The 25,319-nt window shown below is 41.1% G+C and overlaps 1 protein-coding gene across 1 annotated transcript in view; it reads right to left on the reverse strand.

The window, feature by feature from the left end:
- The window catches only part of TACR3 (tachykinin receptor 3), a 299,133-nt gene that overhangs the window by 154,987 nt on the left and 118,827 nt on the right, over positions 1-25,319 (reverse strand). Inside the window, exon 3 of the mRNA XM_030192157.1 lies at positions 20,868-21,018. Coding sequence (XP_030048017.1) covers positions 20,868-21,018 — 151 coding nt within the window. The remainder of the gene's footprint in view (positions 1-20,867; positions 21,019-25,319) is intronic.

Raw genomic sequence — 25,319 nt, forward strand, 5'->3', positions numbered from 1 at the left:
TTATGCACCTTGACTGCTCAGGTGCCTTGTTTTAAATTTGCCTTGTTAAGACACAAATGGGATAGATTTTTAACTGTTAAAAGTTACATAGACCAAAATAAGTGTATGGCACGCAAGGAAATGCTTAACGGGATAGACAAATGTTATTACTCAGATTAAAAACTTTGCAACAATATGTAATCATGCAATACTTTCTTATCAAAAATATGCACACAGCAACAGAGCAATTTAAGTTGATTCCAAGTAACTTTAGAAAGTGTTTGTGATGATTAGATTAGGAAGGGAATAAGGGCTTTAATCATAAAGGACTGTTTCCCATTCTAGTTCTACTGGGAAAAAAAAACAACTATTGAATAAGGTCATGTCTTTTCTTTCAGTTTTAAAGACATCTATGCCATCCATAGTCCATAGTGTCCCTAGAGAGAGCATGTGTCATTCTACTCTATAGCATTCTTTGATATCAAGGTGTTTTCAAATTAAATTCATATCTTGATTAAACTGGCTGCTTTGTGTTGTGTAGATTTATTTTTCACAGCTAGAGCCGAGGAAAAAAGAAAGACATAAAATAAGGAACACACATTGAATTAAAACTTCAAAGTCTCATCAGTAAGAAAGAAGTAACTTTGAAATCAATTGACCCTGGGGAACTTTGTTCAAAGGAAATATAGGGAAAACTTGTTTTTCCCATAAAAAAATTGCTTCAGAAGAAAACTTGTTAGGGTGCTATAAATTATATACACATCAGACTGAATCGCAGAGATCGTTTCAATTCAGGGCATGTCTCTGCATGTATAGGTTGCGATGTACTCAGTTCTCAGGTGCTATGAAGAACTTTTTCTGCTTTTTGTAGCTGAAAAAAAAATGGTATATAAATTAAGACTTTCTTTAACTCTGCTCTTTCTGTCATTCATATTGTAGAAGGCCCTGCGATTAACAGATTATTCATCGATGCTATGCCGATAGTCCAAAAGTGCAACCCTAAATTACTGACTGGTGCTTCATGTTCTTTTGCACATAACCCCATGTTTAGCTTCATTGCACTGGTTACCAGTATCGTTAAGAATTCTTGTAAAACAATTATACTGATACATAAAACCTGGAAGGGGGACTCACCTTTTTATTTACATTCATAAGAGCATAAGAATAGCCAAACTGGTTCAGACCAATGTCCATCTAGCCCAGTACCCTGCTTCCAAAGGTGGCCAATCAAGGTCACAAATAACAAGTCCTAAAATTCATAGAGCAGCACAAATGCTCAGATCTGAGAACACACAGATGTTGTCCATGCTGCCAGCTCAACAAATTAATTTTGTGGAGAACTGTGCCTTTTTTAGGCTGCTGGTCCATGATCCATCAGGGTGGAATACGATACCAGATATTATTTATTTACTACATTTGTATCCCACATTTTCCCGCATAGCAGTAGGCTCAATGTGGCTTACAGGTTCTGGAGAGGAGAGTACCAACTCCAGGAATATATACAGAGTGGAAAATAGAGTAACAGTAGGTGCAAGGAAGCTGATAAGGTTCCGGAAAAGCCGCATTGAGCCTGCCATGAGTGGGAAAGCACGGGGTACAAATGTAACAAAAAAAAAAAAAGAGAATACAACTCTGGGATGAATATATAGTAGCATATAGAGAAAAGTAATCCCAATGAGGCTGATAAGTCTCCGGGGATGGGACTACAGCTTCTAGTGAGCAATACAGAGTAGGCTAAGGGTAGAGGTACACTTAATTATAACTGGAGTGGTAAAATTCATAGAGTTTGAAATAATAGGATTATGTAGAAGGGGTATTGTTCATTTCTTAGATCGAAAGATGTGATGCATTGTTCATGAATTAGTTCAGGTCTGCTGGATAGGCTTTCCGGAAGAGGTGAGTCTTGAGGTCTTTTCAAAATTTTAGATGGGTGTTCACAGTTCTAATGTTTCTAGGTAAAGCGTTCCAGAGCTGGGTGCAAATGTAAGAAAAGCTGGATGCATATGTTATGAGGGTTATGATTAAAATGGTGACTTTTAAGAAGCAGTTAAAAGCCTTGTTTTTTTACTAAACATTTTAGTTTACGCTTTTTTTGTTAGCTGTTTTTAATTAGGCAGAAGGACTATTGATTAAATGGTGAAGACAACTGTAATTAATGTATCTCTATGGATGAGTATATGGTTTAAGATTTTCTTAGTAGTGATGCAGAACAATGTCTGTTTTGTAAGCACAGCAGTAGGCAACATTATGGGTCCATTTTACAAAGCGGTGGTAAGCCCAACACGGGCTTACTGCTCTCTAAAAAGGAACTACCGCTGGGCTACCACAGCAGCCCGGTGGTAGTTCCCATCCCCAACGTGCCGTCATATTCAGCTCTATAAAAATATATTTATTTTTGTAGTGAAGGGATAGCACAGGAGCCCTTACCATCACCTCAATGGGTGGCAGTATAGGCTCCATCCTGAAATGGCCGCAGAGCAAGTGCTTCACTTGCCACATGACCATTTCTTTAAAGAGCTACCTTTTACCCGCTGCAGTAAAATGGGGTCTCAGTGTGCATAAAAAGCATGCGCCGATGCAGCGCATAAATTTTAGGAATGCCCATGACCTGCCCATGCTCCTCCCATGGCCACACCCCCTTTTAAGATCCACATGGTAGGATTTATGTGCACAACTTTATAGAATACACTTAGCGAGTAGTGCATGTAAATTCTAATTATTTCCAATTAGTGCAGTTATTTGCTTGTTGAGGTCCAATTATCAGCACTGATTGGCTGGTTAATCAATTAAGTTAAGCATGCAATTCGGCCACATGGCCAGAATTGCATGCATAACTTAAGTCGCCATATATAGGATTTGCTGGATAACTTTTAGTATTCTATGACTTGTACACATAAGTGCTAGGCACACCCTGACCTGCCCATGCCCTTCCCAGGCCCATGCCCGCCTCATGTGTTTTGCAAAATACAAACTAAGTGCCAGTTAGTGCCAATTAACACTAATTACAGCCAATTACTGGTTGTTATGTGTGAAACTGACATTATTCTATAACTTGTGCATGCAACTTTGTGCGCTAACCGCCAGATTCTATATAGCGCGCCTAGTATTCAGCACTGAAACGTATTCCATAACAATGCGCATAACTTTTAATTGGCTTAATAAGTTAATAAATGTTAATAACAGTACCCAGCAAGCAATAATGAGCACTAATTGGAAATAATTAGAATCTACACGCACAACTCGCTAAGCGTATTCTGCAATGAGCTGTACCTAAATTCAAATGCGTGTAGTTCAAAAGAGGCATGATCATGGGCAGTGAAATGGGCATTCCTAAATTTACACGCATAGTTACAGAATATGGCCCAGTGTGCGTACATCTACACGCTGGGATTTATGCCACATTTTCTTTGGTGTAAATGGAGGTGCATAGTTTTAGGCACTGGGATATCAACCACTAGCAATCAATAAGCTCTCTACAGCCTACTGTCAATTGGACACCAGCCCCAATTATCTTATGACCCCTCCCCTCCGCTCGATTCATCACTGAACTTACCTCCCACCTCAACTTCTTGTTCCTGCATGGCATATTCCCCAAAGACAAAGGTAATATACTACTCACACCATTACCAAAAGACACCAAAAAGAAAACTAATGATATCACCAACTACCGACCTGTGGCATCCATCCCACTTACAACCAAACTGATGGAAAGCATTGTAGCTAAACAACTTACTGAATACATCGACAATTTCTCAATCCTTCATGAGTCACAGTTGGGCTTCAGATCCCTCCACAGTACGGAAACCGCTCTGGTAACTCTCCTAGCCAAGTTCAAAAAGGAAACGCATTAGGTAAAAACATACTCCTCTTGCAATTCGACTTGTCAAGCGCATTCGATATGGTTGACCATTATATACTATTAAGAATACTCGATTACATAGGCATAGGAGGGAATATACTCAAATGGATCAAGGGTTTCCTAACCACAAGATCTTATCAAGTAAAAGCAAACTCAAACATATCATCATCATGGAGTACTGACTGCGAAGTACCCCAGGGTTCACCTCTCTCACCCATATTATTTAATCTGATGATGATCCCCCTTGCTCATGCCCTATACAAACAAAATCTTAATCCTTTTCTGTATGCGGATGATGTCACCATTACATACCGTTCAACTCTAATCCAACAGAAATCACTGTTGCAATCAAGACTAGTTTAAGCTTAATGGATGCCTGGGCATCGACATTCAAACTCAAACTCAACAAGGAAAAACTCACTGCCTTATTCTCTCTTCTCACCACAAAACAAACCTCCCTTCATCCATAAAAACCCCGGAACATACTCTCCCAATATCGGACAAACTGAAGATCCTTGGAATTACTATTGACACCAACCTAACCCTGGAGAGCCAAGCCTCTGCCATCACAAAGAAAATGTTCCATGCAATGTGGAAACTCAAACGGATCAAACAATTCTTCCCAAGGGAAACTTTCCGTAACATAATTCATACAATGGTACATAGGCGCCCTGTACAAGAGGCTTGGGGAGGCTAAGCCTCCCCAGCCCAACCCTGACCATCTTGTGTTTCTTCTGCTGCCCGCCGTCTCCGTCATCATTTTTACTGCACTGAAGAGTTCTGCCTCGGCACCGGCGATTCTGCCAGCATCGGGGCTTTCTCTTCAGGCTCGTCTCACTTCTACCTCTGCGGAAAAGAGGAAGTTACGTTAGAGTCCAGGACGCCCCTGAGGAGAAGCCCCGACGCTGGCAGAAGGCTGAGTCTGAATCGCCGGTGCCAAGGCAGAACTCTTCAGGGCAGTAAAAATGATGACGGGAGACAGCAGCTGCAGGCAGCAGAAGAAACAGGGAGAAAGATGCAAGACTCCAAGGGGGGGGGGGGGGGGGGGGGGAGAGCTGCTCAAGATGATTGGAAGTGAGCCTTTCTAGCCCAGTAAGTAAACAAGGAAGCCAATTTGGTTAATGTGTTTCCCCAGCGTGATATCCTCACTGCCTTCAGCCCAAACAAACAAACTTTTGAGCTGCTACATCCAGGTTGTTCTTGATTGTTGATCCCTAACAAGACTAAAGCTGTTTCTGTTAATAGGCACGGTATTGCAGCTGGTAGAAAAAGCGATTATAAACTCTGTAGTTTGTGCTTATATATCCTGTTTCTGTTTCTTGAGCTTATACATCCTGTTTCTGTTTCTTGAGAGTTTATCTGAGTTTATATTAACTGTTGTTGTACTCTGCCTTGGGAAGCTGGTGTTATAAAGATGATAGAATGCTGTATATTGAAATTTTAAATGGAAGTAGAATTAAACTCACCTTTCATTGGGGCACATGGAATCACATTTTAATATCATCTCATTTGTAGGAATTTGCATTTTAGATACACAACTGGATTATTCTGTTTTTAGGCATGTTTCAGGGACTAGTGGTTTTATAGGTCAAAATAAAAAATAAATATTTTTTTAATGCAGATCTCTTTTGTTTAAACATAACTAAATGGGCTATAAGCCCCTAATGGTGTATTAGGTTCTGCCCAGTGTAATATTTTTGGTACAGTAAGGTTCTGAGTGTGTTTTTGCACAAAGATGTGCATAGTGTTTTGCAGTTGAGCGATTATGGTTAGTATATGCTTTGAGCAACCACTTTATTCTTTGACATATGACATATGATACGTATCTAATATCTAAATTTAATAAAAGGTATTAATTGTGACTTTTATTTTTATTTTTTTTTTCTGTGTGTTATCAGACAATTATGGATTTAAGCTCCACCCCTGGCCCCACCCCGCCCCCTTTAGCCTCCCCAAACAGTTGGGCCACCGACCGCATATGCAATGGTACTATCACATGCTGACTACTGTAACACCGTATATGCGGGATGCAAAGAACAGATCTTAAAGAAACTCCAGATCGCGCAGAACATGGCAGCTAGACTCATTTTCAGAAAGACAAGATTCGAAAGTGCTAAACCCCTACACGAAATACTGCACTGGCTACCAATCAAGGATTGAATAGCCTTCAAAATTTGCACTCTGGTCCACAAAATAATCCATGGCCTGGCCCCAACCTACATGACCAAACTTATCGACTTACCAACTAGAAACATCATCGAATCATCAAGGACATTTCTAAACCAGCATTACCCAAACTGTAAAGGACTAAAATACAAATCAACATATGCATCCAGCTTTTCCTACATTTGCACCCAGCTCTGGAACGCATTACCTAGAAGCATTAGAACTGTGAATACCCATCTAAAATTCCGAAAAGACCTCAAGACTCACCTCTTCCGGAAAGCCTACTCAACAGACCCGAACTAATTCATGAACAATGCATCACATCTATCGAACTAAGAAATACCCCTTCCACATAACCCTATTAATTCAACTGTCCGTATTTTTCCACTCCAGTTATAATTAAGTGTACTTCTACCCTTATCCTACTCTGTATTGCTCACTAGAAGCTGTAGTCCCATCCCCGGAGACTTATCAGTCTCATTGGGATTACTTTTCTCTATATGCTACTAGATATTCGTTCCAGAGTTGTATTCTCTTTTCCGGAACCTTATCAGCTTCCTTGCACCTACTGTTACTCTATTTTCCACTCCTCTCTGGAACCTGTAAGCCACATTGAGCCTACTGCTGTGCGGGAAAATGTGGGATACAAATGTAATAAATAAATAAATAAATAAACTATGTGTATTCTATATACTGTGCCTAAATCTAGGTGCCGCTTATAGAATATGCTTAGCTGGAAATGTTTACCGCATGGATTTTTTAGGCGCCTTATACAGAATCTGGCTCTAAGCATAAAATTATGCACGCAAGATTATAGAAGGGTTTTGCTAGCCCTAACTTCTTGATATTTAGTTAATCATTATAAAGGTCTCTTTACCAAGGAATCATATAAGTCTGGATGTTGTAGGGATCTCATTACTCTTGAAGTTATTTTTAGTAGCTGGGGAGGCAATAAGGGGGAGATTCTATATATGGTGCCTAAAAAAATCGGCACTGAAATCAGTGCCAACTAAGCGTATTCTATAATCAGCGCCTAGATCTCAGCATCTAAAACTACGCACATCCATTTACACCAACGAAAACATGGCATAAATCCTGGCATGTAGATGTCCGAGAACTGGGCCATATTCTATAACTAGGCTTGTAAATTTCGGAATGCCCACAAAACACTTGTTTCCACACCCATAACCATGTCCCTTTTTGCTTGCATGCATTAGAAGTTCAGTGTACTTTGTTACAGAATACGCTTAGCGAAATATGCGTGTAAATTCTAATCAGTGCCAGTTAGTGCTCATTATTGCTTAAGTGTTCTTATCAGTGCTAATTAACTTGTTAAGTTAATCACATTGTTATATAATCTGCTTGGATTTTGGCGTCAATCTCCAGATGTGCTATATTTAAACTGGGTGTAAATAAAGTCTAGATGAGAAGGTCATAGGGAATCTGTTGAGTAAGTGGGGAAAGGATTTGAGATTTGCAAATCAGGAAGAGGAATGGAAAACTATTTTCTGGCATTTGAAGAAGTGTATTACATATGTGTAATATTGTTATTTTTTAATCTGCCTAGTAATATTACTATACAGTGACACTGTTATAATCTACGCGACTCTAATCTACTTCCATCTGAAACCACTTCAATGCAAAATAGTAGATAGATCTTCCTTGAATGTACAACTGATGTGCTTTAAGGGGAAAGTCTCATACTGTCACAGGGATATTTTGTATTGTACACCCACCTTGCGGGTGAAACCCTTCTCGTGACTGTTATAATCACAGACAAAAACCCCTTCCTTCCAAATGTGTGCTTCCAAGAGCAATCTCCTACTAATTGTGTTTCAATATGTTTTTTTAAATATTTTTTCTTTTAATCACTATCTTTCACACATAGTTCAAATCATGCTGGAAATGGCAGGCATAAAGTGGTCACTTATCTTCATATTCTGATATTCCTTCGACTCACTGGACCCTGACAGGTGCCTGTTTCGCTAGAGCTTTGTCAAGGAATCTTCGGTAGTTATGGATATCAACTGGACCGCATTCTCTGCTTTGCTGCAGATTAGTAAGAGATATATGCTCTTGGAAGCACACATTTGGAAGGAAGAGGGTTTTGTCTGTGATTATAACAGTCACGAGAAGGGTTTCACAGTATGAGACTTTCCCCTTAAAGCACATCAGTTGTACATTCAAGGAGGATCTATTTTTTTTTGTTTGTTACATTTGTACCCTGCGCTTTCCCACTCATGGCAGGCTCAATGCGGCAGGCAATGGAGGGTTAAGTGACTTGCCCAGAGTCACAAGGAGCTGCCTGTGCCGGGAATCGAACTCAGTTTGCATTGAAGTAGTAATAATACTATAGACAGAATATACATATGAAATCAAATGAAAGGAAATGGAAACAGTGCATGCAAATATATCTCATGCATATTCACTAAATGATTTCTTTAGAGATATGTTAAGCATTTATTGAGGGGTATGAAAGTATAGTGGTTTTTCTATGTTATTATGTGTTTCTGTTCAGTTAAACCCTTGATGATGCCTGTGTGAAACACAACGAGTGCATCGGGTTTGATGCTAGCTTCTATTATTAGAAAATTCTAACAGGGTACAAGCGAGGAGCGGTGTAAGTCAAACAACCATAGAACTGGATTGTGAAGAATTTATAGTGACAAATTAATCCTTCATTAGGGGGTACTACTATTTAAACTGGAGTTCCGAAATATTGCTACTATAAAAATCTTCTCCAGAGAAACACTTTATTATATTAAAGAAATTTATTTATCAAAATCATAATTAAAGTGTGAACCTTAAAAATAATCATTCAAACCACAAGCCTACCACACATCTGTCAATCACTTCAACCACTCACATCATTCATCCATCAGATCTCACATTGTGTTTCATAGTACTATACATTTCTTCTATATAATGTAATAGAAATGCATAGAGATAGATATACAATCCCTTAAATTGATCAATCACAAAACTTCAGGTGAAGATATTCTTTCTTGCTCTTTTTGTTCATAAGCAAATGTTTATATAATTCAAAGTTCACATGATTCATGAAGATCTTCCAAATCCAAGTACTTTAATGTTCTTCAAAACTATTTATTTATTTATTTATTTATTACATTTGTACCCCGCGCTTTCCCACACACAGCAGGCTCAATGCGGCTTACATAGTAACAATATAAAGAATTTCAAAGTTGTAAGAAGAATATACAGTTTGTAATAAACACAAGATTAATGGGGTTAACGGATAAGTAAAATTAAACATGGGAGATGAGCGTTGGGAGGTAGGTGTATGAAGATGGAAAGGAAGGGATATGGGGGTAGCAAAAAGGATAATGGGAGCATGGTCATGTAAAACAGATGTCAATAGGAATCATGTGGACAAGTTTTGGTTAGGTTGGATTGTTAGGGTAGGCTATCTTGAAGAGATGGGTCTTCAGTGCTTTCCTGAAGGGCAGAAGGCCGTTAATGGTACAGATTGGTCTTGGTAGAGAATTCCAAAGTTGGCTACCTAAAAAGGAAAAATTGGATGTGTAGAGGGATTTGTACTTAACTCCTTTGCAGTTGGGAGGTGTAAATTTAGATAGGTACGGGAAGACTTCAAACTGTTCCTGGTTGGGAGGTCGATAAGGTGATTCATGTAGGTGGGGGCTTCTCTGTGTAATATCTTGTAAATCATTGTGTGGACTTTAAAGTTGATTCTTTCTCTGATGGGGAGCCAGTGGAGCTTCTCTCGAAGAGCTGTTGCGCTGTCAAATCTTGACTTGCCGAAAATTAATCTGCCCAACGTCCTTGTAATCGAATTGATCTTTATAGTTACCTTATTGCTAGTCCATAGAAACAGCAGATTCACAGATCTCAACTCCCATAATCAATCAGCCTCTGAATAACAAGGCTCCATCATCTGAGCGAGCACAATTAAACATTCCTTTATTTGTTCCCCAATATGGAACCATACTTCAATGTCTTCATCAGGAGGAACAAAATACCATTCGGAGGGATCATTTCCAAATCTCACCCTCGCTAAATCCGATCAATTTAAGGGATTGTATATCTATCTCTATGCATTTTTATTACATTATATAGAAGCTATGTATAGTCCTATGAAACGCAATGTGAGATCTGATGGATGAATGAAGTGAGTGGTTGAAGTGATTGACAGATGTGTGGTAGGTTTGTGGTTTGTATGATTATTTTTAAGGTTTACACTTTAATTATGCTTTTGATAAATAAAGTTTCTTTAATATAATAAAGTGTTTCTCTGGAGAAGATTTTTATAGTAGAAGAATTTATGTTTAAATCATGTTTATTGCATGGCTCAAAACACAACACATAACAAAATTCAAAGTTTTCTGCCACACATTCAAATTAACAATTCAACCTCTCCCCCCCTTTGCTCACGCCTATCCCCCCCCCCCCCGTTATCCCCTGTTCCCATCCCCCACCCACCCCCTCCCATCTTCCACCCCTCCCCGATACCATCAACTTCATTACAAAACATACTGTGTGTGAGAGAAGGAACAGTGAACTATAATAGACTATGTGGTGACAACCACATGTTTCAGTTTGCTTCTATTGAGACTCAGTGTTTGTGTGGGTATCACCAGTATTATGTGTTCTAGTATCTGGCGAAATGAGTAAGACCAGTAAGAGAACTAAAACAAATGATAGCTCTGTAAAAAAATGTTTTGTGATTAGAAGAAAAAGTTGTTTTGTGATCGGGTTAAACAATAGGTACATTTTCCTATTTTATCTCTTTAGGGGAAAGAGTGAAATTGCATTTTCATGAGAGATTGGATGAGTGAGAGTGAGAGGGTATGATTGTGTGTAATTGAGGTTTTAAGGGCTAGGAGAAACTGAATTGTTAAAAAATAGATTTTGTTTAATGATAAGACTAAAAGAAAGGACAGGTGCATTTACTTTTGAAGGGAATGCATATTCACTAGGGATATCCTGAAAACCTGACTAGTTGTGGCCCTCCAGGATTGCAGTTGGATACCTCTAGTTTAGCCAGACAATGATGATGATATACTTAACCAAGCAAGTCTGATTGCACAAATCACTGTCCTCAAGTTATCCAGGTAACAAGTACTTTTAACCAGCTATATTCAGTGGTCAGAGTATGATTAAATGTACGGAATATCTGATTAAAGTTCTCTGGAATATCAGCCTCTCTAGTTTTATGCACCTCTAAAAGGGGGGCACAGTTTTCAAAGCATTTACCCAAGTAAATATTAATTTCCCAGGGTAAACTGGCTTAGCTGAAAGTTGTCCCCTTTGCCTGGCTAAAAGTATGCACAGGTTTCCACATCATGCATAATTTTAACCAAATGGGATGGCGGAAAGTGGAGAGGTCACTAAGCATACTAAGAGGGGAATAATCGAACGGGACACCCAAGTTTTCATGAGGGCGTCCTCGTAGGATGGCCCCGCGAAGGGGCGGGGAAACCCATATTATCACAACAAGATGGGTGTCCATCTTTCATTTCGATAATACGGTCAAGGACGCCCAAATCTCAATATTTAGGTCAACCTTAGAGATGGTCGACCTAAATGTTGAGATGGTCAACCTTAGAGATGGTCGTCCCCGGTTTTCAGCCATAATGGAAACTGAGGACACCCATCTCAAAAATGACCAAATCCAAGCCCTTTGTTCATGGGAGGAGCCAGAATTTATAGTGCACTGGTCTCCCTGACATGCCAGGACACCAACCGGGCACCCTATGGGGCACTGCAGTGGACTTCACAAATTGCTCCCAGGTGCATAGCTCCCTTAGATTGGGTGCTGAGCCCCCCAAAACCCACTGGGGGGGGCACCTACATGTGGGTACAGTGGGTATCAGGTGGGTTTTGGAGGGCTCACATTTACCACCACAAGTGTAACAGGTAGGGGGAGGATGGGCCTGGGTCCGCCTGCCTGAAGTGCACTGCACCCACTAAAACTGCTCCAGGGACCTGCATACTACTGTCATGGAGCTGGGTATGACATTTGAGGCTGGCAAGAAATGTTTTTTAAGTTTTTTTTTTTAGGGTGGGAGGGGGTTAGTGACCACTGGGGGAGTAAGGGAAGTCATCCCCAATTCCCTCTGGTGGTCATCTGGTCAGTTTGGGCACCTTTTTGAGGCTTGGTCACAAGAAAAAATGTACCAAGTAGAGTCGGCCAAGTGCTCATCAGGGACGCCCTTCTTTTTTCCATTATCGGCCGAGGACGCCCATCTCTTAAGCACGCCCCAGTCCTGCCTTCGCTATGGTGCCGACACGCTCCCGTGAACTTTGGTCATCCCCACGATGGAAAGCAGTTGAGGGTGCCCAAAATTGGCTTTCAATTATGCCGATTTGGGTGACCCTGAGAGAAGGACGCCCATCTCCTGATTTGTGTCTGAAGACGGGCACCCTTCTCTTTTGAAAATAAGTCTGTAAGGGGGCAATTCTATAAATTGACACGATGGTGTAGGCATCACAATGGGGATGCATGGCACCAGTTCTATAATGGCCTCTGGGAATGCCTATTCTGTTATAGAACACTAGTGTACAACCACTTTGGGAAACTAAAAGTTAAGCGTGCCAACCTATGTCATGTCATTGGTTGTTGTAAGTTGGTGCACCTAAGTAGAGGTCAACCAAATTTCAGTGCTGGTTTTGCCAGCATACCTAAATATAACTCACCTTGATTTACTACTGAAAAAGGTGTGAGCAAATCCAAATAAATAAATGAATAAATAAATAAATATTTGGCCTTGATTTGTTTTTTTGGGCCAAAAATGCCAGTGCATTTTCAGCTGAAACCGAAATTTAGTATTGTGACCCAAGGCTCCCTCTCTCCATCCCTTGAATGGCAGTAGTCCTTGCTCCCCCCTAAGCAGCCCCCACCTCTCCCCCCCCTAAACAGAAGTGGCCCTTCTCCTGGACCCTGATCCTCACCTATAGGCCAACCCAGGCCTACCTTACAATCGCTGGTGGTCTAGTGATATAGTCAGGGCTGAAGGAACCCTCAGTCTCTCCTGCCCATGCTGACTCCATTTCAAAATTGCTGCCACAACCTTTAGCAGCAGTCTCATAAGATTCCTGCTGGAGATCACAGCAGCCATTTTGATAGTGGAGTAGGAATGAGCAGGAGTGACTAGGGATTGCTCCTGCCCTGACTATGCCACTAGAACACCAGCAATTGCAAGGCAGGTCTGAGGGGTGGGGGCTATGGGTGGGATGGAGTCAATGTTTGTGAGGGTAGAATTCTCCTGTATGGTTGGAGAGGTCTGGGAGGGGGGCTTCTCCTGTTTGATGAGGGGGGGCCCAGGAGAAGGGCCATAGTGCTAAATCACCAATTAGGGGCCCCAATGGTGGGCTTGGTTATAGTTTTGGTTTTGGTTAAACCAGCAAAACATTTTGGTCACAGATTCAGTTTTAGCTGAAACTAAAAAAAAAAAAAGTTTTGGTTGCCCTCTTTACCTCAGTGCACAATACAATGTGTGCAACTGATAATATTCTATAACTCACTAGGGGGGTTGCTTGGGAGCTGAAAGCAGGGGGGTGAGTTGGCATCAGAGAGGGGGCCACCCATTGGGGTTGCCACCATTGCTGAGATTGAGTTTCTTTCCCAATGGTGTTCCTTGGTCGGCTACCACCCAGGGTGGATCGCTGTTGCTCACCCTCCTGACACAGCATCATCATCGCCTGGATGCAGCGTCATCTCCCCTGGGTGCAGCAGCCCCCCCCCCCCCCCCCCAGGTGCAACGTCACCCCCTCTGGTGCATCACCTCACCCCCCTAACATCAGAGGGAGCAGGGAACCGGGAGAGCTGACAGCCGTGCGGCTGCTCCCTGCAACCCCCCTGCAGCGGGCATCCGGGGTGGACTGCTCCCACTACTCCGCCCTCGGTATACCGCTGCCCTTTACAGAGAAAGCAGCAATTATAGAATAGCTGCTTCTAAATCTATGCTGTCCTGCAATGGCAGAAGCTAATAAATCCAATTATGCTCAAAAATAAGTTAAGTGCCTATCTGTAGCCTAGGAAGTATGTTCAATCACAGTGTATATTGGACTTCTGCATAGCCCCTTCAGGATCCCAAACATTTCAGAGGCAAAAGGCAGTATGTTCATTGCAGAGAAACCAAGCAAAACATGTTTTCCCCTTTTTCCCCATAAATCAGGCAGAATGGACTTACTTCATAAGAACATAAGCATTGCCATATTGGGTCAGACCGAAGGTCCATAAAGCCCAGCATCCTATTTCCAACAGTGGCCAATCCAAATTACAAGTACCTGTCACAATCCCAAAACAGTACAATATATTTTATGCTGCTTATCCTTCATGTGTGTGTGTGTGGGTGGGGGGGGGGGTACATTTTTTCTCCACGTGCAGCTTTATAAAATTGCTGCTTTCTCTGTACATGGACGGACTCTACTATGCAGTCCTACATCTATTTTATAAGAGGTCTTATGTTTTGCAGAGCCTCTTGTACAATAGTATGGGATTTCCCCACCTTTTGATTTGGCTGTGTGAATTCCCCTCTTCATGTTTTATCTAAAACCTGCCTATAAATAATTTTACATTGAACATCTGACAGAATTGTATACAAAAGCAAGCCAGACTCCCAAGAATATATCAGAAAACCTGTGTAAAAAGAAAAGCTTTGACTTTCTTATGAAAGGAAATCAAACAGTCTCGGAACAAAGAGCAGAAGGCAAGGTATTCCACAGCTGTGATCCAGCAACTGAAAAGGAACAGAAATAAGCCAAAGATTTTGCCAAACTCTTACCAAATGGAACAGTCAAATGTCCCTGCGATTCCGAGGCAGGCTGCCAAACTCTTACCAAATGGAACTGTCAAATGCCCCTGAGATTCCGAGGCAGGCTACACAGAGTCTGGTAACATCACGACAAATTTCAGTGGAAATGGAACCATATCTTGTATCGATCTGAACAACAAGGTAGCTTACATTGAATTAGCAGCCAGTGAAGGGCTAAAAACTAGGAGTAATGTGATCAGCATGCTTGCATCCAGTCAACAAATGTGCCATTGCATTTTGCAGCAGTTGCAAGGCCTGCAAAGCTACAGTGGGAAGCCATAATAACATATGTTTCAATAGCCCAAGGTTGGAATAACATGAAAGTCAATAGGTTCTAGCAATGGTTTAAATAGGTACATAATATATAGTTTATACAATTCATATTTCACAACTTGACAAATGTGGGGGCCCTTTTACTAAGCTGCTTAGGCGCCTACGCGTGTCCTACGTGCGTCAATTTTGAACTACTGCCTGGCTACTACATGGCTCGGGCAGTAATTTCATTTTTTATGTGCATACGTTACGAGCGCCGGAAAATATTTTTTATTTTCTGGCATGGGGCACTAACCGGGCGGTAATCGGCATTGTACGCGCGTTAACAATTACCGCCCGGTTAACGTGTGAGACCGTACGCTAAGTGAATGGGTGGTGGTAAGGTCTCAGGCCGAAAATGAACGTGCACCAATTTTCATTTTGCCAAACGTCCATTTTTGGCCCCAAAAAAGGCCTTTTTGCAGGTGCGCTGAAACATGGACCTCTGCATGTCCAATACACGTGTCTAAATCAAGGCAGGCCATATTTTGGCGCACCTTAGTAAAAGGACCTCATGATGTTTAAAGGAGAATTGTGAATTAAGTACCACATCAAGGTACCACATTTGGGGTCCCTTTTACAAAGGCACGGTAGGTCTACCACGCAGGTAGCGCATGTCAAATCGGCCCTACTGCCGGGTTAGTGCAGGAGCCCAGCAGTAGTTTGAAAGTTGGCGCATGCAGTTTCCCACAGTAGAAACTGCATGCGCCAATGTTCCCAGCGGTAATCAGCAGCGTAGCCACATTGCCATTCACTGCCTGATTATTACGGGGGTTAGCGTGTGAGTTCTTACCACGGTAAGGACTCAAGCAGTAGCCAGCCACACGCTAATTTTAATATTAGCTTACAGCCATTTACTGCCCCATTTTTAAAAAGGCCTTTTTCCCAACACGGTAATAAGTGGCCTAGCACGTGCCAATTTCACATGCCAAAACTAGTGCAGGCCACTTTTTACCACGGCTTAGTAAAAGGGCCCCTTGGTGATCTAAAGGACTAGCAGGGTGTTATAATTACAGTTCACCTGGAAAACAATATTATATGGTCTTACTGACAATCAAGGCCTCAGTTTTTTATGATATTTTCCCTAGGCATGAAAAACAAGTAAGGAAGATGAATTCAAAATCCTGCTTTTGATACACGTATGGTAACATAAAATATAAAATCCAAGAAGACAGGAGGAGCCTCCACGGAGAATCAAAACAAAACAGCAAAAGTAGAGGCTGACAAATGTACAAACCAATAGGGAGATAATATCAAAGAGCAGTTTATTTAGAATATTCATATCAAGGACCTGACACGGTCCGTGTTTCAAGCGCCTGCCTCAGATTCACAACCAACTTTCTACAAAAAACACAAAATAGATTAAAAAAATGTTTTATATATATATATATCGGATAATATATCTGCCTTTAAAGGCAGATATATTTTTTATTTTTTTGTTACATTTGTACCCTGCACTTTCCCACTCATGGCAGGCTCAATGTGGCAGGCAATGGAGGGTTAAGTGACTTGCCCAGAGTCACAAGGAGCTGCCTGTGCCAGGAATTGAACTCAGTTCCCCAGGACCAAAGTCCACCACCCTAACCACTAGGCCACTCCTCCACTCCATATATATATATATACATTATCCAATATATATATATATTTTTTAATTTTTTAATCTATTTTGTGTTTTTTGTAGAAAGTTGTTTGTGATCCCTGAGGCAGGTGCTTTGGCGCCGAAACACGGACCATGTCAGGTCCTTGATATGAATATTCTGAATAAACTGCTCTTTGATATTATCTCCCTATTGGTTTGTACATTTGTCAGCCTCTACTTTTGCTGTTTTGTTAACATAAAATATAAAGCCAGGATTGAATTTAAACTTTTGATTCTGATTTTTAAAATCTCTCATGGTATGGCCCCTGCTTATTTTCCCCATATTCATCCAATTATATCAAACCAAAGAGAACTCTCAGGTCTTTAAATGATGTTAGAATGGTAATTCCTGCTTGCTCACGGTGTCAATTGAAAAAAATCATTTAATACAACCATATTAGGAATAGGAGCTGAACTTTGGAATGCTCTTCCTCTTGAAATTAGAAATAGTATTATATGAGATTTTGATGATTAGTGAAAACTTGGCTCTTTGAAAAATACTTTGGATGTTGATCCTTGTCGCTGGGAGTAGAAATCTGTAATTTCTATTGCCATATATGGAACTGAATGTAATTGGATTATGTAGATGTTTTAAGAATTTTTGTATTTGATTGTATTTTATTAGATTGATTGTTCTTTGCCAGAATTAACTTAAATTAAATTTCCATACAGATTTTGTGCTATGATACTGACTATAAACGTAAAACATTTAGAAAAAATATCTTTCTCTATATTTATCAATATCTCTTTCTGTATATTTATCTACATCTCTCTCTCTCTGTGCAATGATCTTATGTACATATTTATATGTTAATATTTGTGGAGCAGATGATATTCTCCTTTTCTTGCGCTCAGTCCCCAGTTATTGACTTATCTAATCTGTCTCCACATTCATTGTATGCTTGCACTTTCCCCCGGATTCTGTATAGCATGCCTAGAGATCTATGCCGATCTATAACAAGGCTTAGGGGTCCTTTTACAAAACGGTGGTAAGCCCAACGCGGGCTTACCACTCACTCTTTTAGGAATACTGCCAACCCAACGCGGCTGCCGGCAGTAGTCCCGCCCCGAGCGCGCACCATTTCCGGAGGAAAAAGAAAACCCCTGGAAATGGCTTGCACGGCAGTAACCCAGCGGTAATTGGGCATCATCATACACTGCCCGGTTACCGCTGGGTTAGCATGAGAGCCCTTATCGCTGCCTCAGTGGGTGATAGTAAGGGCTCCCCGTCGCAAGGCCATGAAGTAAAAGTTCTCTTACTGCATGGCCATGTGTGCCTGGGGTCTTTTTACCTGCTGCAGTAAAAAGGGCCCTGGCATGCGGGAAAAACAGCCCCTGCCACCAGTGCAGGGCCCTTTTTCCCACAGCTTGGTAAAAAGGCACCTTAACAAGCTAATGAGCGCTGATAACAGCACTTATCAAGCAATAATGAGCACCAATTGGCACTGATTAGAATTTAGGTGTACAAATCGCTAAACGTATTCTGATGTCATGGTGTGCGCTGAACTTGTAACGCACGCAGGCAAAAAGGGGTGCAGTTATTGGCAGGGAAATGGTCATTTCATTGGTGTAAATGGATGCGTGTAGATTTAGGTGCTGAAATATCACTGATTAGTTGGCACTGATTTCAGCGCCAATATTTTCAGGTGCCATATATAGAATCTCACCCCAGTGGCGTAACCACAGGTGGGCCTGGGTGGGCCAGGGCCCACCCAACAGTAGCACACATTTAGCAGTAGCTGATGGGGATCTCAAGCTCGGCCAGCTGAAGACTTCCCCTTGATGGCAACAAAAACGCTACTCTCCACAATACTGGCACCTGCACACGCTCAGTTTTAAGCCCATGCCTGCTGCATACTGCCAAGGTGGAAAGAAGCATTAAACCATAATTGTATGATAACACACAGAAAAAATAAATAAAAATAAAAGTCACAATTAATACCTTTTATTAAATTTAGATATTAGATATGTATCATATGTCAAAGAATAAAGTGGTTGCTCAAAGCATATTCTAAGCTCAATTACTCAACTGCAAAACACTATGCACAACTTTGTGCAAAAACATGCTCAGAACCTTACTGTACCATAAATATTACACTGGGCAGAACCTAATACACCAATATACCACCCATAAGGAAAATGCAGACCGTCAAGAATATGAAACAAGGGATCATATCATCACAATTCTCATGTAGAGCCACAAAACACTCTAATTCATGTTTAATGTGGGATAAAATGCCATAAATAAGTAAATAAACATAAACTTTTAATGTTGAGCACCTGATTCTCGAAGTGGACATATTCCAAACACTATAATGAAAATAAAATGATCTTTTCTATCTTTGTTGTCTGGTGACTTTTTCTGATCATGCTGGCCCAGTATCCGATTCTGCTGCTATCTGTCCTCAGTGCAGGTCAGGAAGTCATCCTCCTTAAATATCTCCCTGGCAACCCAGGACACCTCCAGCCAACCCCCCCCCCCCCCTGCTCTCTGAGCAGTAAGGTAAACAAACCATAAACCAATTTCTACAACTGGTTACACAAGGCTAGAGGGCTTTCACTGCAGCTCCTGCTGTGAGGATGGAGGTAAATCAACAATTTAAACCCCTCAGAGCACAGCAGGGGAGGCTTAGCCTCTCCAAGCCTCTTATACCAGGCGCCTATGCTAGGACTGACATTTACGTATGCATTACTGATGTGAATGCTTAGAATGTGAACACTTATATGTGTAAATGCTAGCATGGCACCTGAGTACCACTGGCTCCCGGTAGAATATAGGGCAAAGGGGCAAGGAACATGAACTCGATATACTGTCTTTCTGTGGTACAACCAATTTAAATATTCTATGCAGGTACTTTATTTTACCTAGCAGGCTCACAATCTAAATCTGGTACCTGAAGCAATGGAGGGTTAAGTGACTTGTTCAGGGTCATAAAGAGCTGCAGTGAGAATTAAATCCAGTTCCCCAGATTTTCAGTCCACTGCATTAACCATTAAGCTAATCCTTTGAATAACATTTTCACTGTAACCCATAAAGTGATCCATGAAGGCACTCCTTCATATCTGGCACCAATGTTCTGGAAAGAGCTTTAAGGCCTGCTAATACTTCCTTGCTGTCAACTCCCTCCTTCCTCTAGGACTTGCTTAGGTTTGATGCAAGAAAGTGTGTTTTATTGGTGTCCTCCTGTTTTATGGAATCAGCTCCCACTGTATATTCAGAGGGGGAGGGGGGAAGTTTCATTTTAAAAATTCAAGGTAAGCTTTTGGGTCGATCAGCCTGGTTGGCAATAATGCATGAGGTAATCTGAGAAAAAGAAAACAAATGAAAGATTTTGAATGTCTGTGTGTGTATGTGTGTCTGTTTATGTTTTTTTCTGTCTTATAATTTATGGTGTACTTTTCTGGAGGGTTTTTTGTTTTTGTTTTTTTAATACATTCTACTGCAAACCACTCTGACCTTTGTTGAATATCAAATGTATTTAAACTAGTCTAACAATATCCGCTTAACTTACAAGGAGGCATATTTTCAAAACACTTAGCCTTCCAAAGTTCCATAGACACCTATGGAACGTTGGAAGTGCTTTGAAAATACGCCTAATAGTGTATGTTTACTAAACACTGTAAGTTGCACACATTCCTGTGGCACTTAGGTACCTGCACCAGCTCTATGGCTGGCATAAATGTGAACACCTAAATGTTGGGAAGTGGATACCTGGTTACACTAACATTATATAAAGAAATGCAAGCACCTGTGTTTTCTTATAGAATAAACTTCTATCAAGCACTCTGTTATACACCTGCCCCCATTTTGCTTTTATAATACCGGTGCAATGTGTCTGTCTCTGTACCTTTTTTGCTTAGTTGTCATGTTGAAAGCTTACCTTCCCTATATATCGGTGTGATGCTTGTATTGGATTTTCATGGCAATTAGCACAACAGGATAAAATTGTATTTAAATTAATACTGTTAGATATAATAGAATAGATTCAACTTTAATATAGTAGCACTTCTCTTCAGAAATTAAATAAAAATCAAATATTATCTTTTTTTTCTTTAACAACACTTGTGCTTTAAGTACACAGTCAAAAATATAAATTAAACCATTGGACAAACTTACCTTTCTTTTTGCTTTGAGTTGCTCATGGTATTTGTCAGATGTGTCACCAGGAATTTCTCCACCCCACAAGGTAATCCCAACTATGGTATATGTGATAGCCATGACAAGCAACGGAAAGCAGTACACCAATACAATCACAATCACATGGTACCTGGAAAAAAATTCAGTCTTTCACCTTTTTATTAGTTGTGAAAATAACAAAAAAAAAAAAAATTCCCCATAGATTCCATCATTTCTCTCCTTCCTTACCTCTCAACCCCTCCTCATCCATACCCAGGATTACTTTCCTTCCCTACTTCTTAATCCCCCTCCCATGGTATCCAGCATTTCTCTCCATCCTTCCCCTCAAGTTCTTCAGCATCTCTCCTTCCCTCTATAACCTCTTCAGCATCTATCCTCACCCCCCATGATGTCCAGCATCTCTCTCCTTACTTCCCTCCTCACCTCTTTCTTCAATATTTCTTTCCTTTCCCCCCTGAATGTCTATAATTTCTCTCTTTCATCCCGTTCCCTCATCTACAAATTCTTCAGCACTTCTCCCCCCCCCCCCCCCCCCGTGGCATCCAGCATTTCTTGCCTTCCTTCCCTTCCCCCACCTTTTCAGCATTGCCAAGCCCCCCTTTTTAGCATCTTTCTTCTTCCTCCTAGGCTAAGCACTGTTTTTTTTTTACCTCTCTCCCCCAGGCGGTGACTTTGCAATGTGTTTAACAATACAGCTTTGCAGCCGGCCAGTGACAGGCTTCGAGCATTTACTCATTCTTAAGGCCTCCTTGCTTCCACCTATCTGAACTTCCTGTTTCAGAAGGGGGCAGAAGCCAGAAGGCCTTTAACATGCACATATGTTTAAGGCACTGCTCCTACCAGCAGCAAGACCATTCTGTTCAGCAGATTGCAGCATTGGTGCCCAGTGCAGAGAGGTAAGGAATCAATACTTAGTGAAGGAGGAAGAATAATATATCAAAATGAACATATCAAACATGACTTCGATGTTCTTGGACAGAGGGTGAAGCAGTTAGGTGCACAGTGCTGTTCTCATCGATCAAATGAGGTCAAATGAATGAAGCTCACATCCTAGAGCTGAATGTGTGGCTGCATGGATGGTGCCAACGTGAACGCTTCAGTTTCCTAGACCATGGGATGATTTTCCAAGAACTACTGAGCAGAGATGGTGTCCATCTATCAAAGAAGGGACAAAATGTCTTCCGTAACAGACTGGCTAATATACTAAAGAGGGCTTTAAACTAAATTTACTGTAGATGGGTAAGAAAAGCCCCAAAATCATTAATAACCCTCAGGAATGTAAGTCATCAAATACTTTTATAGAAATGGGAAGAAAGAGTAATATCTGAAGAGATTTGCATACCAAGGCCTGTAGTATGGGAAACAAATTTCTAGATCTAGAGGCTGGAATGGTAGAAGCCATTGGCGTTAGTGGCTGTCATGGAGACATGGTTCATGGAGAAGCACGACTGGGATATAGTTATACCTCGCTATAGTCTAATCAGGAAGGACAGGGTAGGAAAAAGGGTGGAGGAGTAGCATTATATGTTAAGAATATTATTAAAGATACATAATTGCAGGACTTATGGGGTAAGGAAGAAACACTGTGGGTTAATCTGGAAAGAGGGAATGGAAAACATATTTACATTGGTGTGATATACAGGCCTCCTTTATAGTCAGAAGAAATGGGCAGAGATCTAATTGAAGACATTCACATGATAGCTAAGAAAGGGGAACTACTACTGATAGATGATTTTAATATGCTTTGACATCAATTGGGGCATCCCTGCTACAGGGTCATCTAGAAGCAAGGGGATCCTGGATTCTCTACAGGAAGAATTGTTCCAGCAGTTGGTAATGGAACCCATGTGGGATGGAGCTATTCTAGACCTAGTGGTTACAAACAGGGAGAATGTTTCTGATGTTAAAGTGGGAGATCATTTGGCATCACCAAATGGTGTGGTTCAATGTTACGACACAGGAGAAGAGGGCTTATTCAAGACTGAAGGTCCTAGACTTCAAATGAACTAACTTTGCCAAGATGGGAGAATATCTCAAGGAAGAACTGGTTGGATGGGAACAGCTAAAGGAAGTAGAACATCTGTGTGCAAAACTAAAAGGAGTTATTTTAAAGGCGACAAACATTTATATTAGAAAAGTAAAGAAAATTAAGAAAAGACCACTTTGGTTCTCAAATGTAGTATCTGGAAAGGTAAAGGAAAAAAGGTTAGCCTTCATAAAATACAAGGTGACTCAGAAAGAGGAAGACAGACAAAATACCTGCAAAAGCTAAGAGTAGCTGTAAAAGCTGTCAGGAAAGCAAAGATGCAAATGGAAGAAAAGATAGCCAATATGGTAAAACTGGGAGACAAGACATTTTTTTTTAGATATGTAAGTGATAGGAGGAAGTGCCAAAATGGCATTGTGAGGCTCAAGGGTGAAGGGGAGGAATATGTAGAAGCTGAAAAGGATAAGGCTGAACTGCTTAGGAATTATTTCTGTTCTGTGTTCACGGATGAAAGGCTGGGAGTAGGGCCGCAGAAAACAAATGCTAATGGGGATGGATGTATAGTAGACCAGGACCGATTCTCAGAAGATTGTGTTCGTGAAGAACTAGCTAAGCTATAAATAGACATAGCAATGGGGTCTGATGGAATACATTCGAGGGTACTCAAGGAACTCCAACAATCTGCGGCTTTTAGGAGTGAATCTGGACATGCACCGACAGCTAGACAACCATGTGCAATTGGTCTCTAAAAGAATGTTTACTGCTATGTGGAGGCTCTGGCGCATAAAATATTTCCTTACCAGAGAGCTGTTCCGTACCCTTGTGCATTGGTTAATCCTATCCCACCTAGATTACTGCAGCGGGATTTATGCGGGCTGCAAGGTCTCTTTATTGAGAAAGTTCCAGACAGTCCAGAACACAGCCGTGAGACTGATTGTGGGTAAACTCTGATTTCCACATGCTCAACCTCTGCGCTACAACTTGCATTGGTTACCTGTAAAGGAGCGTATTATTTTTAAAATCTGCTCTTTAACCCACAAAATCACCTATGGCTATGCTCCGGACTATATGCTCAACTTGACTGATCTTCCGCCAAGGAATGCCACGCCTGCAGCGCGGTCATATTTCCAACTACACTTCCCGAACTGCAAGGGTGTCAAATATAAGCTGATTTTCACCTCTTCTTTTCGCTACTGGAGTCCCAAATACTGGAATGCTCTTCCGCAGCACCTCAAAATGCAAACGGACCACATCCTCTTCAAACAATTGCTAAAGACTTACTTATTTGTTAAAACGTACTCCCCTAGTTACTCTGCTGATTAATATACCCTTCATACTCCCCCACCCTGCTTAGTTCTCCATTGTTAGCTACTGCTTCCCTGGTCTTTCCTTTGTCAACTTTAACTATCTTTTCTTAATTTGTGATTTTCCTAATTTTCTGTAAGCCACATTGTGCCTGCATGTGTGGGAATATGTGGGATACAAATGAACCATAAATAAACTCGGAGAAGTTCTGGTGGTTCCTTTGTATGACCTCTTCAATGCTTCTTTAGAGTCTGGAGTGGTCCTGGAGGACTAGAGAAGGGTGGATGTGGTCCCTCTGAACAAGAGTGGAAGTAAGGAGGAGGTTGGGAATTACAGACCTGTTAGTCTAATCTCAGTGGTGAGAAAACTAATGGAAATGCTTCTAAAGCAGAGGATTGTGAGGTTTCTTGAATCAAATGGACTACAGAACCCGAGGCAGCATGATTTCACTAGAGGCAAGTCTTACCAGACAAATCTGATTGATTTCTTTGACTGGGTGAACAGTTAGAATTTGGAGGGGTGCTAGATGTGGTGTACTTGGATTTTAGCAAAGCCTTTGACATGGTTCCGCACAGGCAACTATAAATAAACTGAGAACTCTCAGTATGGGCTCTAAAGTGAGTGCCTGGGTTAAAAACTGGTTAAATGGAAGGAGACAGATGGTAGCGGTAAATGAAGTTTGCTCTGATGACAAGGATGTTATCAGTGGTGTACCTCAGGGATTGGTCCTTGGGCTGGCTCTTTGTAACATGTTTGTGAGTGATATTACGGAAAGACTGTGTGATAAGATTTGCCTCTTTATGAATGATATCAAACTCTGTAATAGGGTGGACACCCTGGAGGGTGTGGATAACATGAGGAGAGATCGAGCAAAGCCTGAAGAATGGTCCAGTAATTGGCAAAAAAGATTTAATGCTATGGAGGGTCATGCAATTGGGTTACAAAAATCCAAGGGAACTGTATAGTATAAGGGGTAAAGTACTTCTGTGTATGAAAGAACGAGGTTTGGGGGTGATCATATCTGATGATCTTAAGGTGACCAAACAGGTAGAAAAGGCGATGGTCAAAGCCAGAAGGATGCTTGAGTTCATAGGGAGAGGAATAGCCAACAGGAAAAAAGAGTTGATAGTGCTTTTGTA

The sequence above is a fragment of the Microcaecilia unicolor genome, chromosome 2 (genome assembly GCF_901765095.1).
Source record: "Microcaecilia unicolor chromosome 2, aMicUni1.1, whole genome shotgun sequence".
Classification (NCBI taxonomy): Eukaryota; Metazoa; Chordata; class Amphibia; order Gymnophiona; family Siphonopidae; genus Microcaecilia; species Microcaecilia unicolor.